A 27,790-nucleotide genomic window follows, 5' to 3' on the forward strand; every position below is an offset into this window, starting at 1 on the left:
TTTGTATTGATCTCTCCAGTTGGAGTACAGTAGATATTTCCAATTCTTGTGTATATTTTTGTGTGTATATACTGTATGTGTACCTAGGGCTATGCTACTTGTGTTATATTGCTAGGAGTGCTGGTTTTTGGACAGGCCTCAAAGATTGTGGGAATGGCCTCAGAGTTATTGGCTTGTATGATTCTCATGCTCCAGACTCTCTTAAATTTGAGGTAAGCCATGGGAGACCAAAGTCAACTATAGTATATTGTGAGATGAAAACAAAATGGACCCTCCAATAAGCATGAAGGTGGCTGCATTATACAGTGGGGAGGTTTCTCTGCAGCAAGTTGTGGAAGGCTTGTGAGGGTAGAGGGAGAAACAAATGCAGAAAAACTCAAGACTCAAACCTGCACCTGGGAGAAAATGTGTTCTCCAGCAAGAAGACAATCCCAAGCATAAAGTCAAATGTACACAAGAACAAAACAACAATGCTATAGTACTAGGGTAACCAGGTCAGTCAAGACCTCATCCAATTTAGCATTTGTGGAAAAATTTGAAAAAGGTTGTTTACTCATGATCCCCATGTAACCCAACAGAGCTTGAGTAATTTTGCAAAGAAGAATGGAAGATAATTGCAGTGTTCAAATGTGCAAAGCTAATACAGACCTTTCCGCACAGATCCAAGGCTGTAAATATTTATTCAATCAATTATTTTGTGTTTTATTTTTGTATTTCATTTAGACCACTTTGTACAAATCTGTTTTTATGTTGACATTAAAGAGTTCTTTTCTGTTGGTGAGTGTCAAAAAAGCCAAATTAAATACACTATGATTTAATGTTGTATAATAATTAAATGTCAGAACTTCCAAGATTGAATCCATCTTGTAGGCACTATTTTACAAACAGGACTGGTACATTTTGTTCAGCCTACGAATGTTTGAAGCTATTTAAATTTTTTCTAGTGACATTTTTGTAATATATGTTGTATATATTGTATGATTCTGTTACCTTTTTTCGTGTGATTCTTGCATGGGTAACCTTCTCTGGGTGTGTACAGGCTTTCTCTTTTGTCCTTCAAAAGTTGTGATTTCCTTCCACAGTTAAGAGTCTCACTGTTGAATTAATTATATAATCTAAATTGTACTAGGGAGGTTCCCCAACTTGAACATGCTACTGCTTTAGGCTTAGAACTTTACAGTTCAGATCGAAAAGTTTCACTATAGATGTCAAAAAGGATGAATGGTTTTATAAATCTATGCAACACTGGTTTCAGCTGTTGACCTGTGGCCTTGTGTATAAAATAGTGCAAAGACACAAAAATGTTTTGTATGTCCGTTTCCACACTCATGTTGAAATGTGTAAAAACTAAATTTGGTGTAGCAATACGCACATTTTCACAGCAGCCTCAGAGCATGCCTATACACATTTCTGCTCGGTTTTGTAAAAGGACAGTACCCAGCATCAAAGCAATGCTACTGTTTCTGTGTGGTTTCCCTTTCTTTTTTACATTTACATCCCTATCAAATACACTGAAGTTAATTGCATATCATTTACAAATTTAAAGCACTTGATTGAAATCAATTTGTAACAACATAATGCTGCACAGAATGGCCAAACTATTCCAATTACCATGGCTGCTTTAGTGTTGTTAGAAGACATCACAAATAGAAGAATTAGAAGAGAGTGCGTATTTAGAGATTATACTGATTTCTTGTTCCATGATGATGACTGGCTTCTGAGTTGATTTTGATTTCCATGAACTATCCACTTGGAACTGTGTGTTGAACTGGCACTGGTTTTATAAAGACAGAATTTTTGGGAATTTTGCTCTACCTGCTCCTTTGCAAGTTCTTTCCACCTTCAGGTTTTTAGCCACAGTGCGAACTGGCTGACCAATCGGGTATTTCATAACCATCACTGAGTCGTGCCATGCCAGCTGTATGGGATGGTATCCTCTTGTCATCCAGATATATAAGATTTCAATACACTAGCTGAATGGGCAAACCTCAAAGCGCAATTCGCAGCAACATCCGTTTTTCCAAATGTAATCGTAATGGTCATCTGCACTCAAACTGCTATAAAGGTGCCTTCAGAGAATAAATTTGCTTAATTAAACAGAAAGTATTTCCACTCTATTATTGTGCAGATTATCTGTGATGTGAAAATACATCTTATTAATGTGGAGAGATGGCCTGGCTCATCTCATAATTCATTCTAAATAATAGTAGTGTTGGGAACAAACTTGAAAATGATGTTGTGTGTAATGGCTGGCTTCTCGGTAAGATAGGACATTTAGTTTTATCTCTTTGGTAAAAATTGTAGGTTATCTGTATGATGTACCCATATAACACAATTACTTAGGTTACAGCGGATACCCTGCTCACCAACGCACTGACTGAATTAACAGTGACATTATAATGACCTCCACTCTTGAGCTCAGGCAGTGGAAGAAAGTATTATAGGGCAACTTAAGGGCAATTGATGCTGCCTGGATAAGACTGGTGGAGTGCTGCATAATATGGCACACAATCATGGCTTTCTCAAGCCTGAAGAGATACGGTATGATGAGCCTGGCCCAGATCCACCAAATGATCAACCAAATTGGACAGCATTACAGCATCATTAAAATGTAATTAGCAGAATATGAAAACAGCATTTTTTTAACTAATAATTTAATTTTTGGTACAGCATTTATTTTCCTTAGTTCATTGGCCACATCTCTTACAGCATCCACTATTACATTTTGTGACTCCAGAACAGCATCCGTCAGCACATGGTCGCCTGGAGTCACATCCCTGGCATTGGGGTCACCTTTTGTAATATTGTCTGAAAAAAAATAAACAGTAACACCACATCTATTGCCTACTTTTTTGCTTTATTAAACATGCAAATTATTTACACACTTAGGAATAATGGTAAAAAAAAAAAAAATGTGAACTCACCTTCACCAGTGGTGATGTCATAGCCCCCTCACCTGCTGGTAAAATGCTGGTTATAAGTGTCTTACCAATAATTGCAGCAACTCGTTGTTCAAACGGTGTGAGCCCCAGAATTCTGCTACCTCCTCCAGTGGTGTTGACACTCAAAGGGTGGGCAGCAACTCTCCTTTTCACCTCGACCTTGATATCTGACCTTTTTTTTTATTTTGGGCACTGTGGGACTTTGTTGCTTATTCCACTGCTTAAGCCACCAAATAATGTTTTTTTCCCTTGCCTCCACTTCACTGAGCAGGACCTCCATTTTGCATCCACTGAAATTTTTCTGTTTTCCACGTGCTTTTGCCTTTTAACAAAACACTAAACGGAAGGGGCTATTTATATTGATTTGCATATTCAAATTGGCAAAATTTTGGGAGGAGTTGGTGTGGGACTGTAGGCTTGTGCATGTGCATTAAAATTCACATTGATTGGGATTTATAAAGGGAAATTGTGTAGAGCTTTGCTTTATGCATCTGAATTTTTTTGTGCGTACGCACATTTCTAGTTCTATCTGTACTCCATGTTTTAGTGTAAATTCTACACAAAGCATTATCCATGAGTCCCTGTTTATTGGGTTTTGGATAAGGTTAAATTGACCTATTCAAAGTGTGCGACTGTGTGACCATGAGTGCAACCTGGGATTGACTGGTGCTTCTCAAAAGATTAATCCTGCCGTGTGCCCATTGTTGCTGAGATGGGCTCCAGCACCCAGCATTCCTGTATTAGATTAAGCAGAGGATAGTTGGATAAAGGCATGCAAAATGTTAGTAAGTCTTCTGTTCAGCAACAGAAACACCTAATGTGATTAAACCAAGCATACCTGTATATACCACAATACAGAAAGGCCGTCTGTGGTAGTATGGATTCAGCTGATCTGAAAATGTAGTGTTTTCTAAGTAAGCAAGATATCATAATATTAATTCATGCGTGTATTTTAAAAACCATAACCACTGCAGTTATTATCACATATCCCTTTGAAATAATTTTATTTTTAGCCAGCATTCAAGCTAATGAACAGATTTACATTTGGGGCTATTTAAGTCAGGTGGTCCTTTCAATGTAACAAGTTATCAGTTTAGCTGGGAATTTTCACCAGATCATTATATTATGGTGCAATTTTAAATTCCAGTACTTGATACTGTGGGATATCCATGAGACGAAAGGCAGCCATATTTTCCTGGTCAACTTAATTGTAACTTTGCTTAGCTCAAAAACTATGAACATCTTAGAGGATTTCCTCCTCTGCCAGTTGGTAAGATCTTCTAATATCCTGACTTTCTGCTACCCTAATTTCCATTAGATTTTAACCAGACTTTACAAAGTTCTGGTAGTATTCATGAGGTATGTATTGTACATGCTCATATGTGCAAATGTTGAATAGTTATGTATGTGCTTCTGCTACTGTTTTGTAGTTTTTAATCTATATTTAGATTTATACCTGACTACAAATGTACTAGAAGATTTAATTTTATTTAACTCATGAGTCTGTAAACTGAGTATTATATTATGATGTTATTTACTCTATAAAGTTTATTATGATGGTGCATCCTTTTAAATGGAAATACATAAAATATTGATTGGTTGGTTTCATGTTTTCTAACAAATGACAAAAGAGAAACAACAAATACAGATACAAAAGTCTGTGCAATGTTACTGACATTTCAGCTTTTGTTTCTGTAAAGGTGGAAATCAACAAATTAATGTGAGATATTGCTTTACCTTTAGGAGAATATTTATATGAAAACCAAAAGATTTGTTTTATGAAAAAAAACATAAATATATTCAATCATTTATTTGCATTAAGTGTTCAGATGTTTTACATTGGGGCTTATAAATATGTGCACATTTAACCAATCACATTCCAAGTTATATACAAATGTAATTTACCTTCACATCAACTGAAATGACTGGAGCTATACCTTAATATTTACCTTTCTTTTGGTAATAAAAGCATTAAAATAAATAAACAAATAATTAAACACAATAATGAAAAAAAATCCATACTTATACTATTTACCTAATTTTTCTTTTCTGTATTAGACAGTATTCTTTCCCATTTTCTCTACATAGCTGCCCATTTTCTAAGTATGTTTTTTACAATATAGGGTTGTAGACAGCTGCCTTTTTATTCAAGTAGAGTTTACCATACGTTTTGAAAGAGCTATGAATTGGATGGTGGTGTAATAATTAAGGCTTTGGATTTCAAACCCTGGTGTTGTGGGTTCAAATCCCACCACTGACACTGTGTGACCATGAGCAAGTCACCTGACCTGCCTGTGCTCCAATTGGAAAACCAAAAGAAATGTAAACAATTGTATCATTAACTTGAATAAAGGCATCAGCCAAAAATGTAAATGGATGACAAGATATTGCAGGACAGACACATTCATTCATTCTGGAGTAAATTTACTTGTACAGTATATCTTGGAGATGTGGGAGATAACAATAGTAGACAGATAAAACCCAAACATGTCCACCCTAGGATTTAAAATCACTGCTCAATAAGCTACCCCATTTCAGTATTGTATATCAAATATAGTATTCCTTTCAATGCATTTTTCACTTTTTAATTTTTTCAGCCCCAGCCTTCCTAATGCATATTGAAATGTGTCCAATTCCCATTTGTCCCCACTTTACAGAAGTCGTAAATAAATAGTCTTAAATTATACTGTCTGTTTCTTTGCTGCTCATCTTCATATTAGATGCCTTGCCACCATTGCCTTGAATCGCAGCTTTCTGTCATGTTACCTGTTTATACAGTAATTAATTTTCTAAAGGAAACACATACACACCGGTATGCTGACAAAAGAAACATTTTGCTTATTTAACATTGAACATTGAATTGATATAACCTATGTCGTTATGCTGTTAAATATTACTGAATTGGATATTTTTTGTGCATTTTTTAAATTAATTCTTTAAATTCATTTAGGAAACATCTTTGTTTATACCATTTTGCAGTTATACTGAGTTAATGTTAAATGCATTTCTTACATTGAATTTCCTATTGCCCGCCTTAATTTCTTATTTTGCCAGTGTTTAATGTATCCTTTAATGAATACAAATGTTCCATCCACTATATTTTAGGTACTGCAAATACCTCCTGCTGTATTGCTTTCATTATCTCATCCTGCACCGAATTCACTAGTGGGTTCAAACAAAAGTTCCACACTTTGTTACTTTCAGCCTTGTTTTCAAAATAGCCGCCTCGAGTAGGTGTTAATGCGCTTGCGCGAATCCGGTTGCTTCAGCATCCGTTCTTCTGATTGGCTCATTTGGTTGCTACGGTGAAAGGGTACGACTGCTGTGCGACAACACGAAGTATTCGTAATGAAAAAGAGTCAGGGAAAGCATTTTATACGAAACATTAGCTGGACGTATTAAGGACATAAAAAGACTGAGTCTTGCAGTGTAGAGGAGAAGATTCTGTCTGCATCAAAAGAAGAGTTCGGAGAGCGAGCATGAAAAACATAACCGTTGCTTAGTGAAGACCAATAAAGTCTGCCGATGGAGAAAAGTGTGACAAGCACTACAGGCCATACTACTATTTGTACATTAATTTTACTCGGACACATATGTGATTCTGTTTTTTTTTTTTACTGAAAAGCTTTTATCCTTGTCAAGACCTGTTGAAAATTCCAACGTTTCGAGCGGAAAGGTAACCGACTAGTTTTAGAACTTAATATTGCACGCATGTACGGTATACACTCCTTTCAAATCTGTTTAAAGAAACGAATTTGCCTTATGGGTTGCAGCTTTTGTAATGCGTTTGTTCAGTAGTCCGTTACTAACGTAGAGTCGTTTGTGTCCGGCTGTCATCTTTTGTGTTCGTGATGTTTTGCAAAATGTATAGATGTTCTTTATTTGTAACCAAGGGGAGCTTTTATCGCGGTACTAGTTAGTTATAATTGTGATGTCGTTAATTCCAGCGTTCAGGAATAATAGTAGGTTTGAGTCCCTGTTGTCCTCAAATGATTATTGATTGTTACTTAAACTGAGAACTGTATTTCTGTTTAAAGCATCGTAAGGGCAAGATATGAAAACAATAATTGTCAGTCCAGCCGCATCATTGTTGGTATGTAATCCTTCGATTGTGCCTCTTTTTCATTTTGCTGTTCCTGATCTGTTCAGGAAACAAGATACGTAGCTTTAAACCGGATACACCCTTAATCCACATTAATGTGTATGGGGCATTTATTAAAGTTTGCCCTTTTACAATGTGCTGGAGAGTATAGAAATTATTGATACATTTTTTTACGTTGTAATTTAAAAACTTTGAATGTGTGCTCCCAGTTGTGTCCACATGCCAATGGCAGAGTCGTTTCTTTCCTGGAAAGACTTGGACGAAGTCCCCAATATTATAGCGTATTGTAAATAAACATAATAACCCGACGGACGTGCAATCTGAAATGACTCGTCAAAAAGATAAAGAAAATATCCCAGTTCCGCTCATGTTAAGTGCTCGATAATATAAATTCTAGAGGATGGAAAAGTTTAACTTTTAGGGACGCCGAATATAAACAGATTCCAAAGATGAATAAATACTGGCAATGGAAATTTCAGTTTTCTGAAATATAGATGGGGAAAGATGTTTTAACTGTGCCTGCATGTATTTTGCGTTATACATTCTAGTTACAGGGGCGGCACGGTGGCGCAGTGGTAGCGGTGCTGCCTCGCAGTTAGGAGACCTGGGTTCGCGTAGAATTTGCATGTTCTTCCCGTGTGTGCATGGGTTTCTTCCCACAGTCCAAAGAGATGCAGGTTAGGTGCATTGGCTATCCTAAATTGTCCCTAGTGTGTGTGTGCCCTGCGGTGGGCACTGCCCGGGGTTAGTTTCCTGCCTTGTGCCCTGTGTTGGCTGGGATTGGCTCCAGCAGACCCCCGTGACCCTGTAGTTAGGATATAGCGGGTTGGATGATGGATGGACATTGTAGTTACAGTATATTAATGTAAGTCTATTGTTTCTTTGGTGCTGATGGTGTGACTAGTAAACATTGTCTCCTAAAGTATACAATAAAACTAAGGTTTATTTTCGTTTGAAATGATTTTAAAGCACATTTTAAAAATCACTTTAAAGCATGAAATAATATAACTTTCATGCCAATAAATTTATATGTAGTAAGTATAAGTGTCTCCAGTGACCCAGTAATTTTTTTGTCAAGAATTTAATGAAGGTCACTATTTCAATTGAGGCGACAAATGTAAACCAAGTTGCAGAATGTGCAGTTACCCAGGTTGACATGCTTGGAAGGTGTGTGCATGTGTCATCCATAGTGACATAAAATACCTTATTCATCTTGTATAAGAATATGGCCAGTGAAAATGGAACATACAACACAAGTGTAAATTTGTGGAATGCTATTAAGGAAGAGGAGGGCAAGTTTAGAGGAAAGAATGATATGGAGGAGATGCCTGATGGCACTGTTCCTGTGAAGTCCAACAGTGTGGAGAGAAAGGGTGCATTCAAGTAACGTGAAGATGATTGATGATAAAAGTGGTCGGTTGGTAGTGAATGACATGAGAGGCATGAGTATCATTCCAAAGAAATGTTCAAAGGAATATTCTATCTAAAAATTATATCTATTTTTTAAATGTTACTTAACCCATGTAGTTTGTAGCGATGGCCAAGAAAATATTTAAATCTCTTGTTACTGCAGAGAAAGTATATAACACAGATTCTGAATGAATAGGAGACATGTGGAATATGCAACACAAGTTAAGTGAGAATTTTTGTTCTTTATTCCATTGGTGTTTTTCACAGCATTGGACACTACTGGGTTCCATTCAGTCAGAATCTGGTTCACCTGACTGGTCTGTTATACATGACAGAGTATAGGTTGTTAAGCCTGTTGTTGTTAACAAACTATGTTGTCTAATGGAGACATGTTATAGTGAGCTAATCTGTCTCTAATAATGTATGTGTGTTTGTTAAATATAGTTTTTTTTTTTTTAACAGAATAAGTATTGAGCTGTTCATGTGCTTGGAATGAAAGAAGACTGAACACACCCAACCCCTTTACTCCTTCCTCCCTTTGCAAAGAGAAGCTTGCTATTTTATTTTTTACTTTAAATTATTCAAATTATATTTAGAAGACTGAAATAGGTCTCCCAAAAAATCCTTTCCTAGGATGGCGAGTAGCAGCACAACTAAGAAATCTTGGAAACTTCGTGAGTATTATTATTATTATTATTATTATTATTAATTAATTTTTTTTTTTTTTTAAATCTCAAGTTCTGGAAGCAGTTTGTCATTTGCCATTCTATAAATGTTGTCACTTTATTGCTAATAGTTGGCCATTAACGTTGTTTAATAAGCACATATAATTGCTGGCAGAAAATGGCATGTTTGTAACATGTACTGTGTACTGTATAGTTTGATTTATCTAGGAACACATCATTAAAATGTTTGTTTATTGTTGTATTAAGCAAAGTATTTAGCTCATTTTATGACTGCCAGTTTTTTTCCCTAAAACTTAAATGTTTTAAATCCATGGCCTATTTATTAAGATTATTCATTTTCTTTTATGCCATATGTATTATGCATAATGTTTTTGTTCATATTTTATTAGTTAGTGTATTTTAAAGAAATTGTTTATTTTAGTATTTTATTGTCATTGAACAATAACACTACAGAATTTCATTTTGTTAATAAACAAATAATAACACCTGTGGTCTATAGTTTTTTTTATTTTATTAATTTTATTGGAATCCATACAAAGCAATCAAGTTTTTACAAATAGAAAAATTAAGTTAAGAACAGATCGATCCCCACCCCTGAGAGAGAGAGAGCAAGCTAAACGGCATAAAATTTAAGGCTTGTAAACATACCTAAATTAATAAATTCTCTGTGCTTCATGAACTTATTTTAAAATATTACTGATTAGATCCTGACATGTTTTGAAAAAAGTCTGTACGGATCCTCTGAGTATTTGATTTTTTCCAGTTTCAAATAGTATAACACATCGGTTTCCCACTGACTTAAAAGAGGAGAGTTTGGGTTCTTCCAGTTTATCAGAATAAGTCTGCGTGCCAAAAGTGTAGTGAATGCAATCACTATTTGTTTGTCTTTCTCCTCTTTAAGCCCCTCTGGAAGAACCCCAAACACAGTTGTTAATGGGTTAGGAGGGATTGTAAGTCCAAGGCTGTCTGAGAGGTAATTAAAAATTTTTGTCCACAATAATGTTAATTTGGTACAGACCCTGAACATGTGACCCAGTGAGCCTGGAACGGTTGCAACGTTCACAGGTTGGATCACGCCCTGGAAACATTTTGGAGAGTTTTAGTCGAGACAGATGTGCTCGATTATAAATGCAGTGGTCTATAGTTTAATTATAAAAATACACTTTAATATAGGACATAACTTCTGTTTGTCTGGTTATGTAGTAGATTAGTGTAAAAAGTTTTTTGAAAGGATAAAGGAAAAAAAGAAGTATTGTAATCTGCAGACTAAGTAATATGAGATTGGTGATCAGTATTGAGATTAAAAACCCTGGTTGGAGCATCCCTTGTTTTTTAATGAACTAGTGTTGTCTGGTTAAGGTTGTTTGGCACATAGTATATTTTAACAGTAGTGAGGTCAGATTACTTGCCAGAGGATTCTAGAGGGGGCCCAATACTGCTCCAGTTTTCTCATTATGAAAGAACTACATCAAAGTGAAGAAGAGTCAAGTTCCTTTTGTTTTTGTTTTTTTTGTTTGTCCACATATTCTGAATTCTGCTCCTTTGGATCTCATATTACATGACTTTCACACTATAGCTGTAAATAATGAAACATCTTCATTTCACTTCGCAAAGAACTGTTGTCATCTCAAGGGTCTCAGTCCACTTTGCTTAAAACAAGTTGTAAAAGCACCTAAATGCGCTTGAGCTGCACAAAATTGTAAGAAAGAACAGAAAACATCAGCAGTCCTGTAATGTCCCTTATGTAAAGAACCAATACATAAATCCTTGTGTTATTAAAAATGATAGGATTAGAGGCAATGTGTAGCCCAAGATCCTACTTAGCAGTTTTATATATGAATTTCACTGAAGATTTGTTTCTTTTGTTTTTTTAAATTTAACAAGGTCATCAAAATACATAATATTAATAGTGTTTGGTGTTTATGTACTGTACTCTGATAATGTGGTATTGTTTTCCATAATGTAAGTTATAGTATACCATAAGGTTGACATGATAGCACAGTAGATTTTGAATGAATTAAATTTTCTTCTTGTTATTTTACAGTTTCTATGAATATTGGACAGCATTCTTGAATGTACACCTTTTGGTTATTATGTGTAGACCGTAGGTTTGGGGGATTGTTTTATTAGAATGGACCTATACATTTTTTCTATTATTTATTCTTTCAGAGGAGATAGTTGCTCATTCAAGCAATGTTTCATCATTGGTTTTGGGGAAGACATCTGGGCGTCTATTGGCAACTGGTGGGGAAGATTGTCGAGTGAACATCTGGGCAATCAATAAGCCCAACTGTATAATGGTAATCCATATTTTTTGCCTTGTTGATAATCTTTTATTTGGAGTGTTTTTTCCTTAGAAACACACATTTCCAAAAGAAAGTTTGGGGGGTTGAGGGATTCCATTTTACTGATGACAATGTATGATTTCCAGCCCAAACATATAAATAGGATCTATCTGGAAAGTTTTGAAAATATAATCACATTAGACCACAATCAAAAAAAAAAAAAAAAACTTAAAAGTTTAGGGTAATGTAAATCCCTCTAGAGAAATTAGAAAGCTTGAATTTAGTTTTGCATTTTAAGATTTTAAAAACATTTGAATATTAATGTGACTGTCCCGTATTCCCGCATTATACTGCACTTGAAATTTACTCTGAGCCAGTCCAATGTGATTCATACATACCAGTGAGAGAGGATTTATGAACATCATAGTTTTATTCATGGACAAAATTGACAGTTATTTCACAAGCTAGCACAGTATGGCAGTGGAATGTCATAGGGTAGCCTACAGCCCAAATTTGCCGGATAAAGTATTCTTTTCTGACTGGACAAACCGATCTTGCTTTATTTTACCAGAATATATGAATGTTAAGCCGACTTGTTGGCTATGCCTATAGAATTTAACTATTTTTTTAAAGTACCTGGAAAACGCCACAGCCACTTCCCTGCTCATTTACAATGCCTGCAAGTTGCAATGAAAAAAGTTCAGATTTGATTGTACCATATGATTATTCTGTTTCCACCATTCTTAAAAGCATATCAACACAATATGTTGGAACTAAGTGGCATTTTCTTTTTTGTTTTGTTGAACGTAGCAGAAGGAGGAGGCAGAAGACGATAAAATCAATTAAAAAACAAAAAAACGACGCAGATTCCAAATTGATAAATAATTGTAAATTGGTATGGTGAAATAAGTTATCCTCCTAAACCCTAAGCAGCCCGGTACTGGGCTAACAAGGGTTCAAAAAATGTTTTAAAACACCTTTTGGTGCATCATACAGACAAGCTACACCACACACCAAGATTAACAATACCTAATTTGAAAGCCATGGGTGTGCACAGTTTACTTTTAATCTAGCATGAAATCATGCATGTGCAGCATCATGCAAAGTTGTCAAAAAAAATACATTTTTCTGTGCAAGGAATACCCAAGTGTTCTACATCAATCAAGGTCTCAAGCAGTAGATTTCAACCAATGCCCTGCGCCCCCACAATGATAGAGCAAATGGCAATCACATGCCAAGAACCGGATAGCTCTTGCGTATATCCTCACAAAGCAACATTAAAAATATACAGGTAACGTATCAACACTTAACATCAGGTTCTCCTGAACAAAACAAGCCCTCACACGTTTATGTGCAATGAAGAATTCTTGAGCGAATCAACATAACCCATAAATACAGCCTCCATTACTGGCTTGAACCACCTGGTGATTCTTGGGTGTGTGGGTCATGCCATTGCAAAACTCGTACCATTGGATAGTGGAGATTATGACGTTTCCAACGTCACCAGTCATAGCCAATTTTTGAACAAAGGGTTTACCCTGACATTGCATACTGACTCATTGAGCCCAACATTCGTGTGTGAATTTTCGTTTGTTGTCTCGTATAACTAAAGAAAGCAACAGAGAATATAGACATGTATCAAAATTTGCAGCAGCCTGTGCTAAATAAACGTAGCTCAAGCTTGTCCTGGTGGGATGAAGCGTTAGCAAAATGTTCACCGTTAAAAAGCAGGTGGATATACTAGGGTGGCACCACTGATCTGGCGTTTCCGGTAAGGTGGCTCTGACTCAGTAGGTCAGGCCGTCACATGCATTATACCATTTAAAAGCTGTATTGGAGACATTTACGATATATTACATGCCCATGTCTGAAAAAGGATACTGCCAAAGATGAGAAAAGGAAATGTGAGATATTTCTTTTGGGGATATGTGTGCACATATATAATAAATATATGTGTGTGTGCCTGTGTGAGAAGTTATTTATATTTTATATAAATATTTTATATACATTTTATATGATATATACAGTATATATTGGCCATCATTACCTGGGAGGGGTGCCAAATGCTGTAACTATTTGGTGCTTTGTGTTATCAACAGAAATCTTTTCACAGGTACAGTTGACATGTCTGAGAACACCTCAGAGATGAAAAAACTGACCTGATATTGCCTGAACTTGAAATATACTGTATTTTATGACGAACATTGAAAAATGCTCTCAGGAGGCAAGGGAAGTCACCATTTAAGTCACCAAGTAAAATGGTAGTGGAACTGCCAAAACAAAGTATCATTATCAAGCAATAGTGCAGTGAAAAGAGTGAAGGTTTTGGTGGAGAACTTTATTCTGTGCTCACTGAAAGCATATTTCTTGTCACTAAGCATTGATTGCCTTGTGAACAGGATTGACTTAAAACAGGTGTCTGTTTTTGTGAGAATTATTTAAAGGAGAGAATTTTAAGGCAGAGATGATTTGTTTGCTTCCAATGCATGGATCAGATTGTAACTGGCAAAAATACTTTTAATGAACTTACCCAGTTGTGGAGGGGTTTGACTAGGGCCAAATCATGTCTATTGTCACTGAGAGAAAAAGAGACTGATAAGAAGGCTAGCTGCTGTTAACTCTGCACTAATGGCATTTCACTGCATCAATCACAATCCTGTGTTCTGTGCCAGATAGTGTGAGAACAGTGAAAAACATCATTAACACAGTGATGATGATTGTCTTTTCTGAGAGTTCCTGTCTGCAGTATTACCTTCTCAGAGTCATGCTAGAGGGAAGGTCAGCAGAATATTGCAGACTGTTGCTGCATAAAGGTATGTGCTTGCTTTGCAAAGCTAAGTGCTGAAGAATGTGAGTGAACAATGAGATGAATTGTTTTTCCTTTTTAGGCAGACTTCAGAGCCAAAAGGCCCACGACCTTTCTGAATTTTCTGAATCATAGCAAAGAAATGGCATGTGTGTATTTTTGTGTCACAGATGCAAGGAAATAACTGTTGTTTCCACTTAGTTGACTTCATTTTGATCACAATTTACAGGGAAGGGTTGTATTTTCATTAGCTGCAGTAACATTAAGTAAAAAACAAACATTTGAGAATTTACTGATGAAAATACTAATGCAAAGACTGATAGAACATTTCAAGGACTAGATTGAGAGCCTCAGAATCGCGCATTATATCCTGTTTCTTCGACAGTCATTCTTTGTTTCTGCAGATGGTCAGTGAACTGCTGAGGCCAAATGTCTACCTGCATACCTTGATTAAACATCTCTTCAACTGGAAATCTTAGAAATATCACCTTTCCTTAAAGAAAAAGCAAGAACGGTGTGAGTGGTATCTAGATAAACAATGTTCCCAAATTCATATATACAGGAGTGATTGTAATGCTGCTCTTCATAATGTTTACCTCCACCTGTATCTGTGAATAATCATTTTCTTCGTTGAACATTATCAAAAGGAAAAAGAGGAACAGACTTTCAATGTAGACCTGGATCAGGCCCTTTTCATTGTCACAGCACTACCCTGCCTTTTAGGTCTCTTGTTTCAACCTGCCCCGTCACCTGTCACTTTGTCAAAGTACCGCAGTTTGGCCTACCTACTTACTTACACTTAGTAGTAATAGTTTTTATTGCAATATTATTATAGCAATCTACAATGTCTATGAAACAAACTCAGGCCAACGTACTGGCCTTTGGTTTATGTTATTGTTTGTATTCGGCCCCACAAACAGAAGTAGTTGGGGACACTTGCAATGCAGCATTTCTCTTGGCTCTGACATTAGTAAAAAGTACTCCACTTTAATAGGTTATAATTTATAGGTGATTAATTTCTTTTCCAGGGGGAATGGACTATTGAAGAAGCAAGTAGAAAAGAACCCAATATAAACTGTGAAACACAATAATGAGAACTAGCAGTTGCTTAATTTTGACTTGTGTAGACAACAATGGACAATTCAGCACTGTGCTGTAGTCAAACTACCCAGTAATATATTAGAGAGAAAACTGTTCCAAGCAGACATATATATGGCAAGATAATATATTTAACTGGTGTTAACTTGTTAGCCTGAACAATTATAGACTGTGAACATTAACAAAGTGCTTTTATTTTTTACTAGCAAAATACCCGTGCTTTGCAGCGGCAAAGTACTGCCTTAAAATTTTTATTAAGAAGAAAATTAAACCTTTTTAAACTGAGGGAAAATATACCAATAATTATTTGTTAAGGATCTCTTTGTATACCACATTGTCAGTTCGGCCCTCCGGTTGTAATATGACCAAGCTGTGTGCTGAGCTTACTCTTGAGCATGCAACGTACAGTTGGCCATGTGAAAAGTAATCTTGTCTCAAATCTCACAGCTTGGATTGCTGCTGTCATAATCGGTGTGAGTTTCATGGTTTGTTTCAATTACGTTAGTATTTGCAGGACTTTTTTTGTTTTGTAGTGACATTTGGCATCTGTCAAGCGTTGTAAACATACAACCGGTTTCATCGATAACTTCACATCCAGCTTTTGAGAGTTTAAACATTCATAAACATCAAAGTGTCTACTACTGAAATCGTCAACTGTGAATCTAAGATGTTTAAGAGGCATTGGCGGTTGTCGAAAGGTGTAAAATATTTGGCATTTTCGGTACACTTGAAAGCGACAACCGAACAATTCAGCGTCAGCCATCAACTCGCATGCACAACCATAGGTAAAGGGCTTAAGCATTTCACTCTTATAGTGCTCCTGTGTAGTATAATTATCTCCTGTACCGTCATCAGTCCACACCTTGAACCTGTCCCAGTCATTCAATACATAAGACACAATGTTCCTCTGGATATCAAGAGTAAGCCTTATATGGCCGTGCAATATGTAACACAGAGAATGGAAAAGGCAGGCGCCATCTCCAGGCATACAAACCACTCGGTACAATGTAAACTAAGTCTAAAATACCTATACAATAACTACAATCGTAATAAACGAACAAGAAAACCGCGGAGAAGCCATGGATTAAATAAAAAAGGCTGCAGTTATCAGCAGGAAAACGTGAATACCATGTTGAAGCAAAGAAGGGAATGAAGAGACCGGAGCGACGGACGGCCTTATAAAGGCAGGCAGCCAGCCAACAACGTACTTTTGTAAGTGAGCTGTAAGGAATGAGCCTGCCAAATTTCAGCCTTCTACCTACACGGGAAGTTGGAGAATTAGTGACGTTGGAAAGTTCAATATGGAGGCCGATAGTGGCGTCATACCACCAAAATAAGTACATACATCGGTTTCGGTTAGCGCAGGGAAGCCACCTACCAAATTTCGTGAAGATGGGGCCATAAATAAGAAAGTTTAACATGGACGGACGTTGTCGACCGTGTAGAATTTTGAAATGAAATCTGCTTAACTTTTGTAAGTAAGCTGTAAGGAATGAGCCTGCCAAATTTCAGCCTTCTACCTACACGGGAAGTTGGAGAATTATTGATCAGTCAGTCAGTCAGTGAGGGCTTTGCCTTTTATTAGTATAGATAATAGTGCTGTCTTTACTGTTTAGGCAGACCAGTATACAGCTAATACCAAGAAGGTTCTCAAAGCCACATACATGGGTATTTACTCAATGAATAAATCCAGTAAGACAAACAATAAAGGCAAAAAGATTAATAAGCCCAGTAGTTGACGAGAAGACCTTTGCCTCTTGATTTACTGAAATTGATTATGTGACATCAGATTTTCTGCATCGGTATAATGCATTTTAAGTAAGTGACCAGTGATAAAAATGTATTGCAGATGGATGAATCGGCTTACATAAGATACTTGGTTCAAATACCTAAATACGCTGGATTCATAAAGGAACTATTATAAAGAACTATATATTTTTTCAGTCACACATCCTTTGTACAACTGGTTAAGAACATTTTTATCAGCTTAATGTGTGTGTTTTTATATATATATATATATATATATATATATAAATAAAATTGTGAGACTTGCCCGGAGACCACATCTTTTAAAAAGCCACACGTTTATTTAACATAAATAAAGACAGTTTCTAACATGACACAAAGCACACAGCAATAATCACCCAAAATGAACTTTCTTTCTCTCAGCCCTTAGCCGCCAATCTCCTCCTGGGAGTTTCGTCCTGCTCCCTCTCCAGACTCTAGCTCCCCGATTGCTGGAAGTCGGCCCCTTTTATTCCTGCCCGGATGTGCTCCAGGTGGCTGATGACGTCCATCCAGCAGCACTTCCTGGTGTGGCGGAAGTGCTGCCCTTTGCACCGGAAGCACTCCAGGCGTCCCTGGCAGGTTCCTCCGCCATCTTGTCGAGTGTGGCGGAAGTAACTATTTCCAGGTCCCACAAGGTTTAAGGCGCCCTCTGGCGGTGGCCATGGGTCCCAATGGGTTATAATCTTTTCTCGTGGTCCTTTCCTATTCCAGGGCGGTTGCCCCCTCATGGCCTGGAAGCTATTCTTGCCCCCTTCCGGTCCTTTTAGGCATATATATATATAAGGATTTAGACTTGAGTAGCCAAAGGCATTGGCATTTATACTAAATGTGCCAAGTTCATTACTAAATCACAGGCTGATACAGTAACTGATTTTCAAGCCTTTACTCTGGCTGCCACTTGTACTCATTGCTGCAAACTTTCCGGACCTATTGCGACAAACTACATAATGAGTAAGCAGAGAGAATTCTCTCCATGCACATTAAACCCCCATATGCTTCATGCTGGTATTTACTTAAGACTACTATTTTCACCCCTACCACGTTGCATGCAAAATTTGCCTCTGATGGATAAGCCTAGCAGACACATTAATGAATATAATCAATAAAAAGGAGTCATTATTATGATGGTTTTCAAATTAAAGCAGTTTTAATGGCTCATACTGTATTGCAGCAATAAGTTCTGCATTGACACTTAAATATCAATTAATGTTAATGGCAACATATTTTCTTGGGCAGGATCCTGAAGAATGTGTACTTAAAAGTGATGCTAAGTTTAAAAGTATATGAGAACTCTTCCTCTAGACTTAACAGGATCATCTAAAAATGGAGATTAAAGATAAGACAGAGTCACAATTTTCATATTGTTTCCATTTACAAAATGTCAAATAAAAATTAACACATTATTTTAATGGGTTTACTGTAGAAATTAGTGAATATTAAAGTTTGTGTGTATATCTCTCTCTCTCTCTCTCTCTCTCTCTCAAAACAGAGCCTTACAGGCCATAATAACCCTGTGGAATGCATCCAGTTTAGCAGCACAGAAGAGCAAGTTGTAGCTGGGTCACAGTCTGGTTCTCTAAGAGTATGGGACCTTGAAGCAGCTAAAAGTGAGTCACATTTTTGTCATTTTATTAAATAAATCACATAACATGATATATTCTTGGTAAGCAAAACATCTAAATGAAGTATACTGTTCATTTTCTATACTGCATTTTGTTTTACATTAAACCTACACATAACAAGGGATATTTACTGTGTTTTTTTTTTTTTCCCTAAATGATTCTAATGGTCTTATTTATGTATATATCAAGACCATTTTGATATAAATGTCAGATGAATGTAATTTTAATTACTTATCAGCAATTAACTAATGCATATTATACAATCATATTTACTCTGTTATGTTTAAGCTATTGTGTTAACTCGCTTTTTACTAAGAAATCTTAACCTTTTTTATAATTTAGTTCTGCGAACCTTGATGGGTCATAAAGCTAATATTTGCAGTCTTGATTTTCACCCATTTGGGGAGTATGTGGCCTCTGGTTCTATGGACACTAATATCAAGGTAGGCATTCATTCACTATCAGATGAATAACAAGGTCTAGTTCATGTGCTTCAAATGTAAATTATTAACTTCCAGATTCTGGTGACCAAGTATGTAAAAAGCATCATGACTGAGTAGGACAATATAAGCTGAAACATCACTTTATGTATACTTTTATGCATTTTGTTCGCAGGAACTGCTCTGCTGACCTTATTGACTATTGAAAATATGGACATTTACTCAACAAAGCATTTGCTTCTCGAACAATACATTTTTTTTGCAGTCAGTACATTTGAGTTTCTTTTAGCTTCTTCGCTAGTTACTGTTCCTATTCTATAGTGTTAGGAATCCTCTTTTGTCCAGCTCTGCTAAGGCAGAGTTCCATTTCATTATAAGATGGAAATGAATTAACCATAATCTACCCCACCTTCCCAAGCTGTGGACTACAAGTACCTATGTAGCCCTCTTTGTTATTGATTTTTTTTTATTAATTTCTCTTGTGTGAAGAAAACAACCAAGAAGAGAAAAAAATGAGTATTTAACAAACACCATTCTATTCTTAGAATTAGAAACTCTTTCATTTAATTATTTTGCACAAAATATATTTGCTGACAAAACGGCATTGGCATTTCAGAACAGCGGTTAGCTCTGTAGCCTTTGACACCTGGTAATGGTTTGAAATTTAAGCCTGGTTCCTGTAGATGTTAAATTTGCGTTTTCTCCATGGGTCATCCTCTGAAAATTCCATTGTCCTGCCACAGCCAAAAGAAATGCTTGTTGTTTATTGGACAATCTGAGTTGGCACTGAGTGTGTAACAGTAAATTGTGATCAATGTCATTGTGCCCCACAGTGAACATGCTTCTGATCAAGCACTACTTCTTGCTGTTGTGCCTGATTAATACTAGGTCATATTTTGCTGTGACTCTGTAATGTAACACATACACATATGAAATTAATGGATAAAGATTGTAGTGGAAATTGACAGACATGATTGAATAACTTTTCAATGAAGCATTAATCCACTTTTAAAATACTTTAAAGTTTGCTTTCTCTGCCTCCAATATTTGTTTTCTCATCTTCTCACAAAAAAAGTCCTCTTAATAATTGGATGCTTTAGCACTGGCAGACTGACTTACCAGAATATCTAATTTATTGGACAGATCAGTTGGAAAAACAGCTACTGTACATATGCATTTGTATTTGTTATGCTTGGTTTTGTTTGTATTAAATTAATTAGGTATGGCGTGGTGGATGAATCAACCTACTTGCATTTTGCTGTTGATTAATGGCACCATATAATAATGATTGACTCTGCTTCATGGTTTATTTGTTATCACTTGGCTTTTGGAGTATTGATATACGCTGTGTGCACAAACTTGTAGTCTTGTAACCAGGAAGTAAAACTGAAGATAGCGTCATATTTTAAGCACAATAACTGTTGTAATTTTTTTTCCAGCTATGGGATGTCAGAAGAAAAGGCTGTGTGTTTAGCTACAAGGTAAATTTAATCTGGTTACCAATTTATAATACTGTTGAAAACGGCCTATTTGCTTTTGAGACAAGAGAATAGTAGGGGTGTTTGATATTGTTATGCAAGGTCACATTATCAAGTATGTTAGTCACTTTGCAAAAAAGAATCAAAACCATGCCTTGAGAGTGCACACATTCACTGCATCATGTAGTCTAGTCTCGTGGGGCTGGATGTGATTCTCAAACGAACGCACAACTGGAGACACCCTATTAAAAGGTTTGCAGTGAATAGTAGTGAAATCCTGAGTAGCCAAGGCTTACATGAACAGGGCTTCTGACTAAACATATGCCCCAGTTCTTCCAGCCCATGAAGTTTGTGCTGGATTCAGGGAGAGAGCAAAAGAAACTAAACAGAAGACTCAATGGTAAGAGGAAATAAAAAGCTAAAATTGTTACTTGTTCAGGAGTTTAGTAGCACAAGGTAACTTAAGCTTAATGATTAATTTGTATAATTTAATGAGCACTGTGACAGAAGAGACGGTTTGAGAAATACTTCTGTCTGCTACGATAATCTTTCTGCCATTTTGACTATTGCATCACTGTACTTGGATATACCATGTGTTAAAATTATGCTGCTATTCTGACATGACATGTTTGCATTTCTAATTATGCAGTGATGTTAGACATGTCATAAGATGGTGAATGCTTTGCAGCCTCCTGCACGCTTTTACTGATGTTGTTAAGTAGATTTGTTGAGTACTGAATTCTGCATCTCCTGTGGCTCTTCGTTTATCGGCTCTCTTAATGGAATTCCTTTTCACCTCCTTTTGTCAGGGTGTGACACATCTTTTACGTCGAATGCATATTTTGCAATTCATATTTTCATGAACATAACAGTTCAGTAATTGGAAGATTGCTCTCTGTCGATTCAAATTAATGGGAGCACCTCTGTTCTTTGCAGGTCAAAATCACTGTCCCTACTTTGAGTATTGCCTTCATGAGTTAATGGATTGTTTTAGAAATGTGACAACTCTGTGCTGTGTCAAATCCACCAGTTTTAAACAAAAATTCACTCTTGCTTGTCTCCAGTTCATTTGGGGGTGGGTGTGTTTTTTTTTATTTAATGGGAAGACTGTGTTAACACAAAGTTCTTTTTTTAATAAAGTAGTATGTTTTCCCAGTTTTTGTGTAGAGACTGTGAGACTTGTGATGGACAAGTTTTCTGTGTAAAACATGACAAAAATGGTAAACTTAGGTCATTTGAAGATAATAGGATCTAATTTGAGGTTATCAGATATAACATACTAGAGGATTCCGTTTACAATCTTAAAAATTAAGCGATTCATTAGAGTTTCAGTCTTTTGGTTGCTGATGTTTAAGCCAAACATAGCCTTTGTTAATCTGCTAATTCTACTTTTCTTTAGGGCCACATGCAAGCAGTAAGGTGTCTTTGCTTTAGTCCTGATGGAAAATGGTTGGCATCAGCTAGTGATGACAGTACAGTAAAGGTATGCGATATATAATACACATTATCTTGCATGAAATTGTGGTTACAAACACTTCATGAATGTTTTTAAAATGCATATATAAATGACCTTATATAATTGCATTTTTTTTTTTTTTATCATTGAAATGTTCATGTACCAAGGCTGATGGAAGTAAATGCAATATGGATAATTAAAGAAAATGCCTACATTGCCACACAAAAGCTTGAACATATATTTAAAAATGGTCATTTGAATAATATACACATGCAGAAACATTTGTTTCTTTATTCAAAAGTTTTGCTTTTATAAAAGTAAACCTTTTAATTTATTAAGCTATGACTTTTACTTACTTAGCAGGTAGCAGTGAAATATTTTCTATTGTTAATAATGATCAGTCCTTTATAATTGCTTTCAGTTTTTATCTAATCTTCCTAAGTAAAATTTTTCAGGTACTGCGGATATTTTGATTGTACAGTGCATCCGGAAAGTATTCCCAGCGCATCACTTTTTCCACATTTTGTTATGTTACAGCCTTATTCTAAAATGGATTAAACTCATTTTTTCCTCAGAATTTTACACACAACACCCCATAATGACAACATGAAAAAAGTTTACTTGAGATTTTTGTAAATTTATTAAAAATAAAAAAGCTGAGAAAGCACATGTACATAAGAATTCACAGCCTTTGCCATGAAGCTCAAAATTGAGCTCAGGTGCATCCTGTTTCCCCTGATCATCCTTGAGATGTTTCTGCAGCTTAATTGGAGTCCACCTGTGGTAAATTCAGTAGATTGGACAGGATTTGGAAAGGCACACACCTGTCTATATAAGGTCCCACAGTTGACAGTTCATGTCAGAGCACAAACCAAGCATGAAGTCAAAGGAATTGCCTGTAGACCTCCAAGACAGGATTGTATCGAGGCACAAATCTGGGGAAGGTTACAGAAATATTTCTGCTGCTTTGAAGGTCCCAATGAGCACAGTGGCCTCAATCATCCGTAAGTGGAAGAAGTTCGAAACCACCAGGACTCTTCCTAGAGCTGGCCAGCCATCTAAACTGAGCGATCGGGGGATAAGGGCCTTAGTCAGGGAGGTGACCAAGAACCCGATGGTCACTCTGTCAGAGGTCCTCTGTGGAGAGAGGAGAACCTTCCAGAAGGACAACCATCTCTGCAGCAATCCACCAATCAGGTAGTATGGTAGAGTGACCAGACGGAAGCCACTCCTTAGTAAAAGGCACATGGCAGCCCGCCTGGAGTTTGCCAAAAGGCACCTGAAGGACTCTCCGACCATGAGAAACAAAATTGTCTGGTCTGATGAGGCAAAGATTGAACTCTTTGGTGTGAATGCCAGGCGTCACATTTGGAGGAAACCAGGCACCGCTCATCACCAGGCCAATACCATCCCTACAGTGAAGCATGGTGGTAGCAGCATCATGCTGTGGGGATGTTTTTCAGCGGCAGGAACTGGGAGACTAGTCAGGATAAAGGGAAAGATGACTGCAGCAATGTACAGAGACATCCTGGATGAAAACCTGCTCCAGAGCGCTCTTGACCTCAGACTGGGGCGACGGTTCATCTTTTAGCAGTACAACGACCCTAAGCACACAGCCAAGATATCAAAGAAGTGGCTTCAGGACAACTCTGTGAATGTCCTTGAGTGGCCCAGCCAGAGCCCAGACTTGAATCCGATTGAACATCTCTGGAGAGATCTTAAAATGGCTGTGCACCAATGCTTCCCATCCAACCTGATGGAGCGTGAGAGGTGCTGCAAAGAGGAATGGGCGAAACTGGCCAAGGATAGGTGTGCCAAGCTTGTGGCATCATATTCAAAAAGACTTGAGGCTCTAATTGCTGCCAAAGGTGCATCGACAAAGTATTGAGCAAAGGCTATGAATACTTATGTACATGTGATTTCTCAGTTTTTTAATTTTTAATAAATTTGCAAAAACCCCAAGTAAACTTTTTTCACGTTGTCATTATGGGGTGTTATGTGTAGAATCCTGAGGAAAAAAATTAATTTAATCCATTTTGTAATAAAGCTGTAACATAACAAAATGTGGAAAAAGCGATGCGCTGTGAATACTTTCCGGATGCACTGTATGAGCGGCTTCATTCCATCCTCAACGTTTTAGCTGTGGACCATTAATCAAGCCATTATTTATATTTACATTTATGTTTACTTGTTTGTCTGACACCTTTATCCAAGGCGACTTACAGCACTTATGATTAAATTTATTACATTTCTTTTGGTTTTCCAGTTGGACCACAGGCAGGCCAAGTGACTTGCTCATAGTCACACAGTGTTAGTAGCGGGATTTGTCTGAAGTCCAAAGCCCTTAACCACTACACCACTTTGAAGGTCGTAGACCAACCAATTTTCTTGTACCTCTGACCACAGATCTACATGTTTGCATTTGTCTAGGGTAGAAATATTAAGACTGTATGTGGACTTAAAACCAAAGCCAGTCCATCCTCATGTTATTTACAGTAATTACCAGGCTTATATTAATATTAACCTTGCTGAGAAATTTCAGCTTCATAATTCGAGGCTTTTGACTGCTAGAAAAATCTACAATATAATACTAATAAACCAACAGCAACTAGTAGCCAAGATGCTCTGGCCTGAGCTACAATACGTCAAGGAGATGTACCCTTTGACAGTACTTTATTTCTGCTAGTTACTGGGGTTTGCATTTTTCATTTTGAACTTTTGTGGTATGGTGTTGGATTTTTTTGTTTTCTCCTCTCTCTCTGTCCGAGTATGGCACATTGACTGCCTGTAACCCAGTATAATTTTGAATAGGTTATAGTGTTAAAGTGCAATGATTGTACTGGAAATTTCTTACTATATATCATATTTTTTTCCAGTATTTTGTAACTCTGTTTAGCTGAGGTTGTTAACATGTGCCCTAATGTTGCCTCACTCATTACTTCTGGTTTAAGTACATGATCACTCACCTATAGTGTTAAACTGTAGAACTATTTGTCTTAAATAAAATGTTGATTCCATTATTTATAGCTTTGGGATTTAACAGCTGGAAAGATGATTACAGAATTTACAGCGCACACTGGGCCTGTAAACGTTGTAGAATTCCATCCTAATGAGTATTTGTTGGCATCAGGTAGTTCTGACAGGTGAGTCAATATTGAAGTATTCATTTATTTATTTGTCTATTTATTTATTTATTTTTTTGCTAACTGCCGTTTAATTGTAGTTAAATGTATTTATTTTTTAGCAATATTTAAGTCTCAACAGTATTTTGTAGATTACCTTATTTCTAAAAGTGATCATATACTTCATTCTGATACCTTTTTGTTAATTATTAAAATTAAATTATTGCTGTTTTTTGACATATTAGTTTTGTTTTTGTCTTGTTTGTTTTAACTCTATGATTATCTGTTTTAATAATAAATCTAAGCAAGTTTTAATAACTAAGGTAATATCAAACTGTTGCATTGTAGGCTGATATATGGTTTATTTCTCTTTTTAAGAAGTGTTGTATGCTTTTTCTTTATTTTATTAATGTGATAGTTTATATTTTTCAGTCTTATTTAATTCTGCCTATACATTCATCTTTTTCTTTTTTTTTACATTGTTTTTCATAAAATATAGTAGTGAGGGAAAATTTTGTTCATCTGTTGCATTTTTCTATATTACAGGGGTCCTTGGGTTACAACACAGTTCTATTCCTACAACAGTGATGTAACCCGAATTTTGGTATAAGTTGAAACACACCCCTGCCTAAGTCACTTACCTATCCTAACATATTTACAAAATCATAATCTAGAACATAACGCATTTAAGCCACAGAAAAAGGAAAAAGTCATAAATACCATATTTTTCGGACCATAAGACACACTTTTTTTTACTCAGTGGGGGGAGGGGGAGGGGAAATGAGGGTCCGAATGCTGTACAGCAAGGCCCGAGACTGTGATGCCATGCAAAGCCCTGCCTGTCAGGCTGGTTGGTGCCCTTTTAATAGTAGTACCGCTTGGCGATGCATGGATTAAGACTTACGGTAACCCATGTGCATAGCCAAGCGATATGAGTGAAATTACTGATGTGTACGGTAATATGTCTCTCATAACAACTGACAGTTCTTTCATTACTGTATTTTCCTCAGAAAAACACCAATTCTCTAACGGTACACAATGTCAAAGACAAAAAGATTAGCGTATAAAATTCCATTTAAACTGGAGGTAGTAAAATATGCAAAAGAACATGGAAACAGAGCAGCGGAGAGACATTTTGGGCCACCTCCAACTGTAAAAATGATAAGAGAGTGGAGGAAACTGGAGGATCAGCTGCAAAAACTTGGTAAAACTACCGGTTAGCACACTTTGCGTGGGCTTGTTGCAAAATGGCCACAGTTAGAAATGTACATGAAAGAATGGATCACACGTCACCGGAATATGGGCTTCTCAGTTTCTACAAAAATGATCATCTATGAAGCCAAACGCATTGCTGTAGAGAAAGGCATTAAGGATTTTACTGGCTCACCATCATGGTCCTACAGATTAGAAACTAGAATTGCACAAAAAATGCCACAAGAATATGAATCGAAGATTTTGTGTTTTCATAAATTTGTAATTAATGCTAGGAAAAAAATGATATTCCAATGGACCAGATTGGGAATATGGATGAAGTCCCGCTAACCTTTGATGTGCCATCTAATAAGACAGTTGACCTCAGAGTTGTCAAAACAATAACCATGAAAACCTCAGGACATGAGAAAACACATTACACTGCTGTGTTGTCCTGCCGTGCTGACGTTACCAAATTGCCACCGATGCTAATTTTCAAAAGGAAAACCTTTCCAAAAGATGTTATTCCACAAAGAGTTGTTGTACATGTTCATGAAAAAGGATGGATCGACGGAAATGGAATGAAAGTATGGATTGAAAAAGTGTGGTCCTAACGTCCTGGAGAGCTTCTGAAAAAATCTGCTTTATTAGTAGCTTTAACAGTTCAAACAGATTTAAAGAGGTGAAGACACCTCTAGCTGTAATTCCTGGGGGTCTTACCAGCCAGTTGCATCCTCTCGCCATTTCAATCAACAAACCATTTAAAGTTTTTATGAGGGAAGAGTGGAACAAATGGCTGGCTGCTGGGAATCATGAACTGACTCCTACTGGACGAATGAAGAGGCCAACTATCACTCAAGTTTGTGAATGGGTTAAAACATCATGGCAGGCAGTGTAGGAGGAAATTCTTGCATGATCATTCAAAAAATGTGGCATTAGCAATGTCTTAGATGGAACTGAAGATATCGTATATGAAGATAGCGAAGAAAGTGACATAAGTGATTGTGAGCAACTGAGCTTCATAAATTCTGACACTAGTAGTGATGATTTTTTGGGGTTTCCAGAAAACTAGAAAAGTGCTTGAGGCTCTAAGTCTTTCCTCATTTGTTAATGGAAGTGATGATGGTTCTTAACACCACTGTTGAGTTTATGCTGTTAAATATTACTGTATTTTGCTATATTTTAATAAATATTTTAGTATACCAGTACTATTTGGTTCAGAATATTTTTTTCTTGTGTTCCTGCTCTAAAAACTGGGTGTGTCTTATGGTCAGGTGCATCTTATGGTCCGAAAAATACGGTATACTGTACTGTAGTAACAGAAAAAATTACAAAAAATGAGTGTTAAAAAATTTCTTACCTTT

General features: G+C 36.6%; 1 protein-coding gene across 1 annotated transcript in view; it reads left to right on the plus strand.

Moving 5' to 3' along the window:
* Positions 1–6,237: 6,237 nt before the first annotated feature.
* The window catches only part of katnb1 (katanin p80 (WD repeat containing) subunit B 1), a 45,641-nt gene continuing 24,088 nt past the window's right edge, over positions 6,238–27,790 (plus strand). Inside the window, exons 1-8 of the mRNA XM_039763213.1 lie at positions 6,238–6,618; positions 8,917–9,128; positions 11,310–11,440; positions 18,607–18,724; positions 19,082–19,182; positions 20,619–20,660; positions 22,057–22,140; positions 25,141–25,256. Of these exons, the coding sequence (XP_039619147.1) occupies positions 9,089–9,128; positions 11,310–11,440; positions 18,607–18,724; positions 19,082–19,182; positions 20,619–20,660; positions 22,057–22,140; positions 25,141–25,256 (632 nt within the window). The 5' untranslated portion in view covers positions 6,238–6,618; positions 8,917–9,088. The remainder of the gene's footprint in view (positions 6,619–8,916; positions 9,129–11,309; positions 11,441–18,606; positions 18,725–19,081; positions 19,183–20,618; positions 20,661–22,056; positions 22,141–25,140; positions 25,257–27,790) is intronic.

The sequence above is a fragment of the Polypterus senegalus genome, chromosome 9 (assembly GCF_016835505.1).
Source record: "Polypterus senegalus isolate Bchr_013 chromosome 9, ASM1683550v1, whole genome shotgun sequence".
NCBI classification, from domain to species: Eukaryota; Metazoa; Chordata; class Cladistia; order Polypteriformes; family Polypteridae; genus Polypterus; species Polypterus senegalus.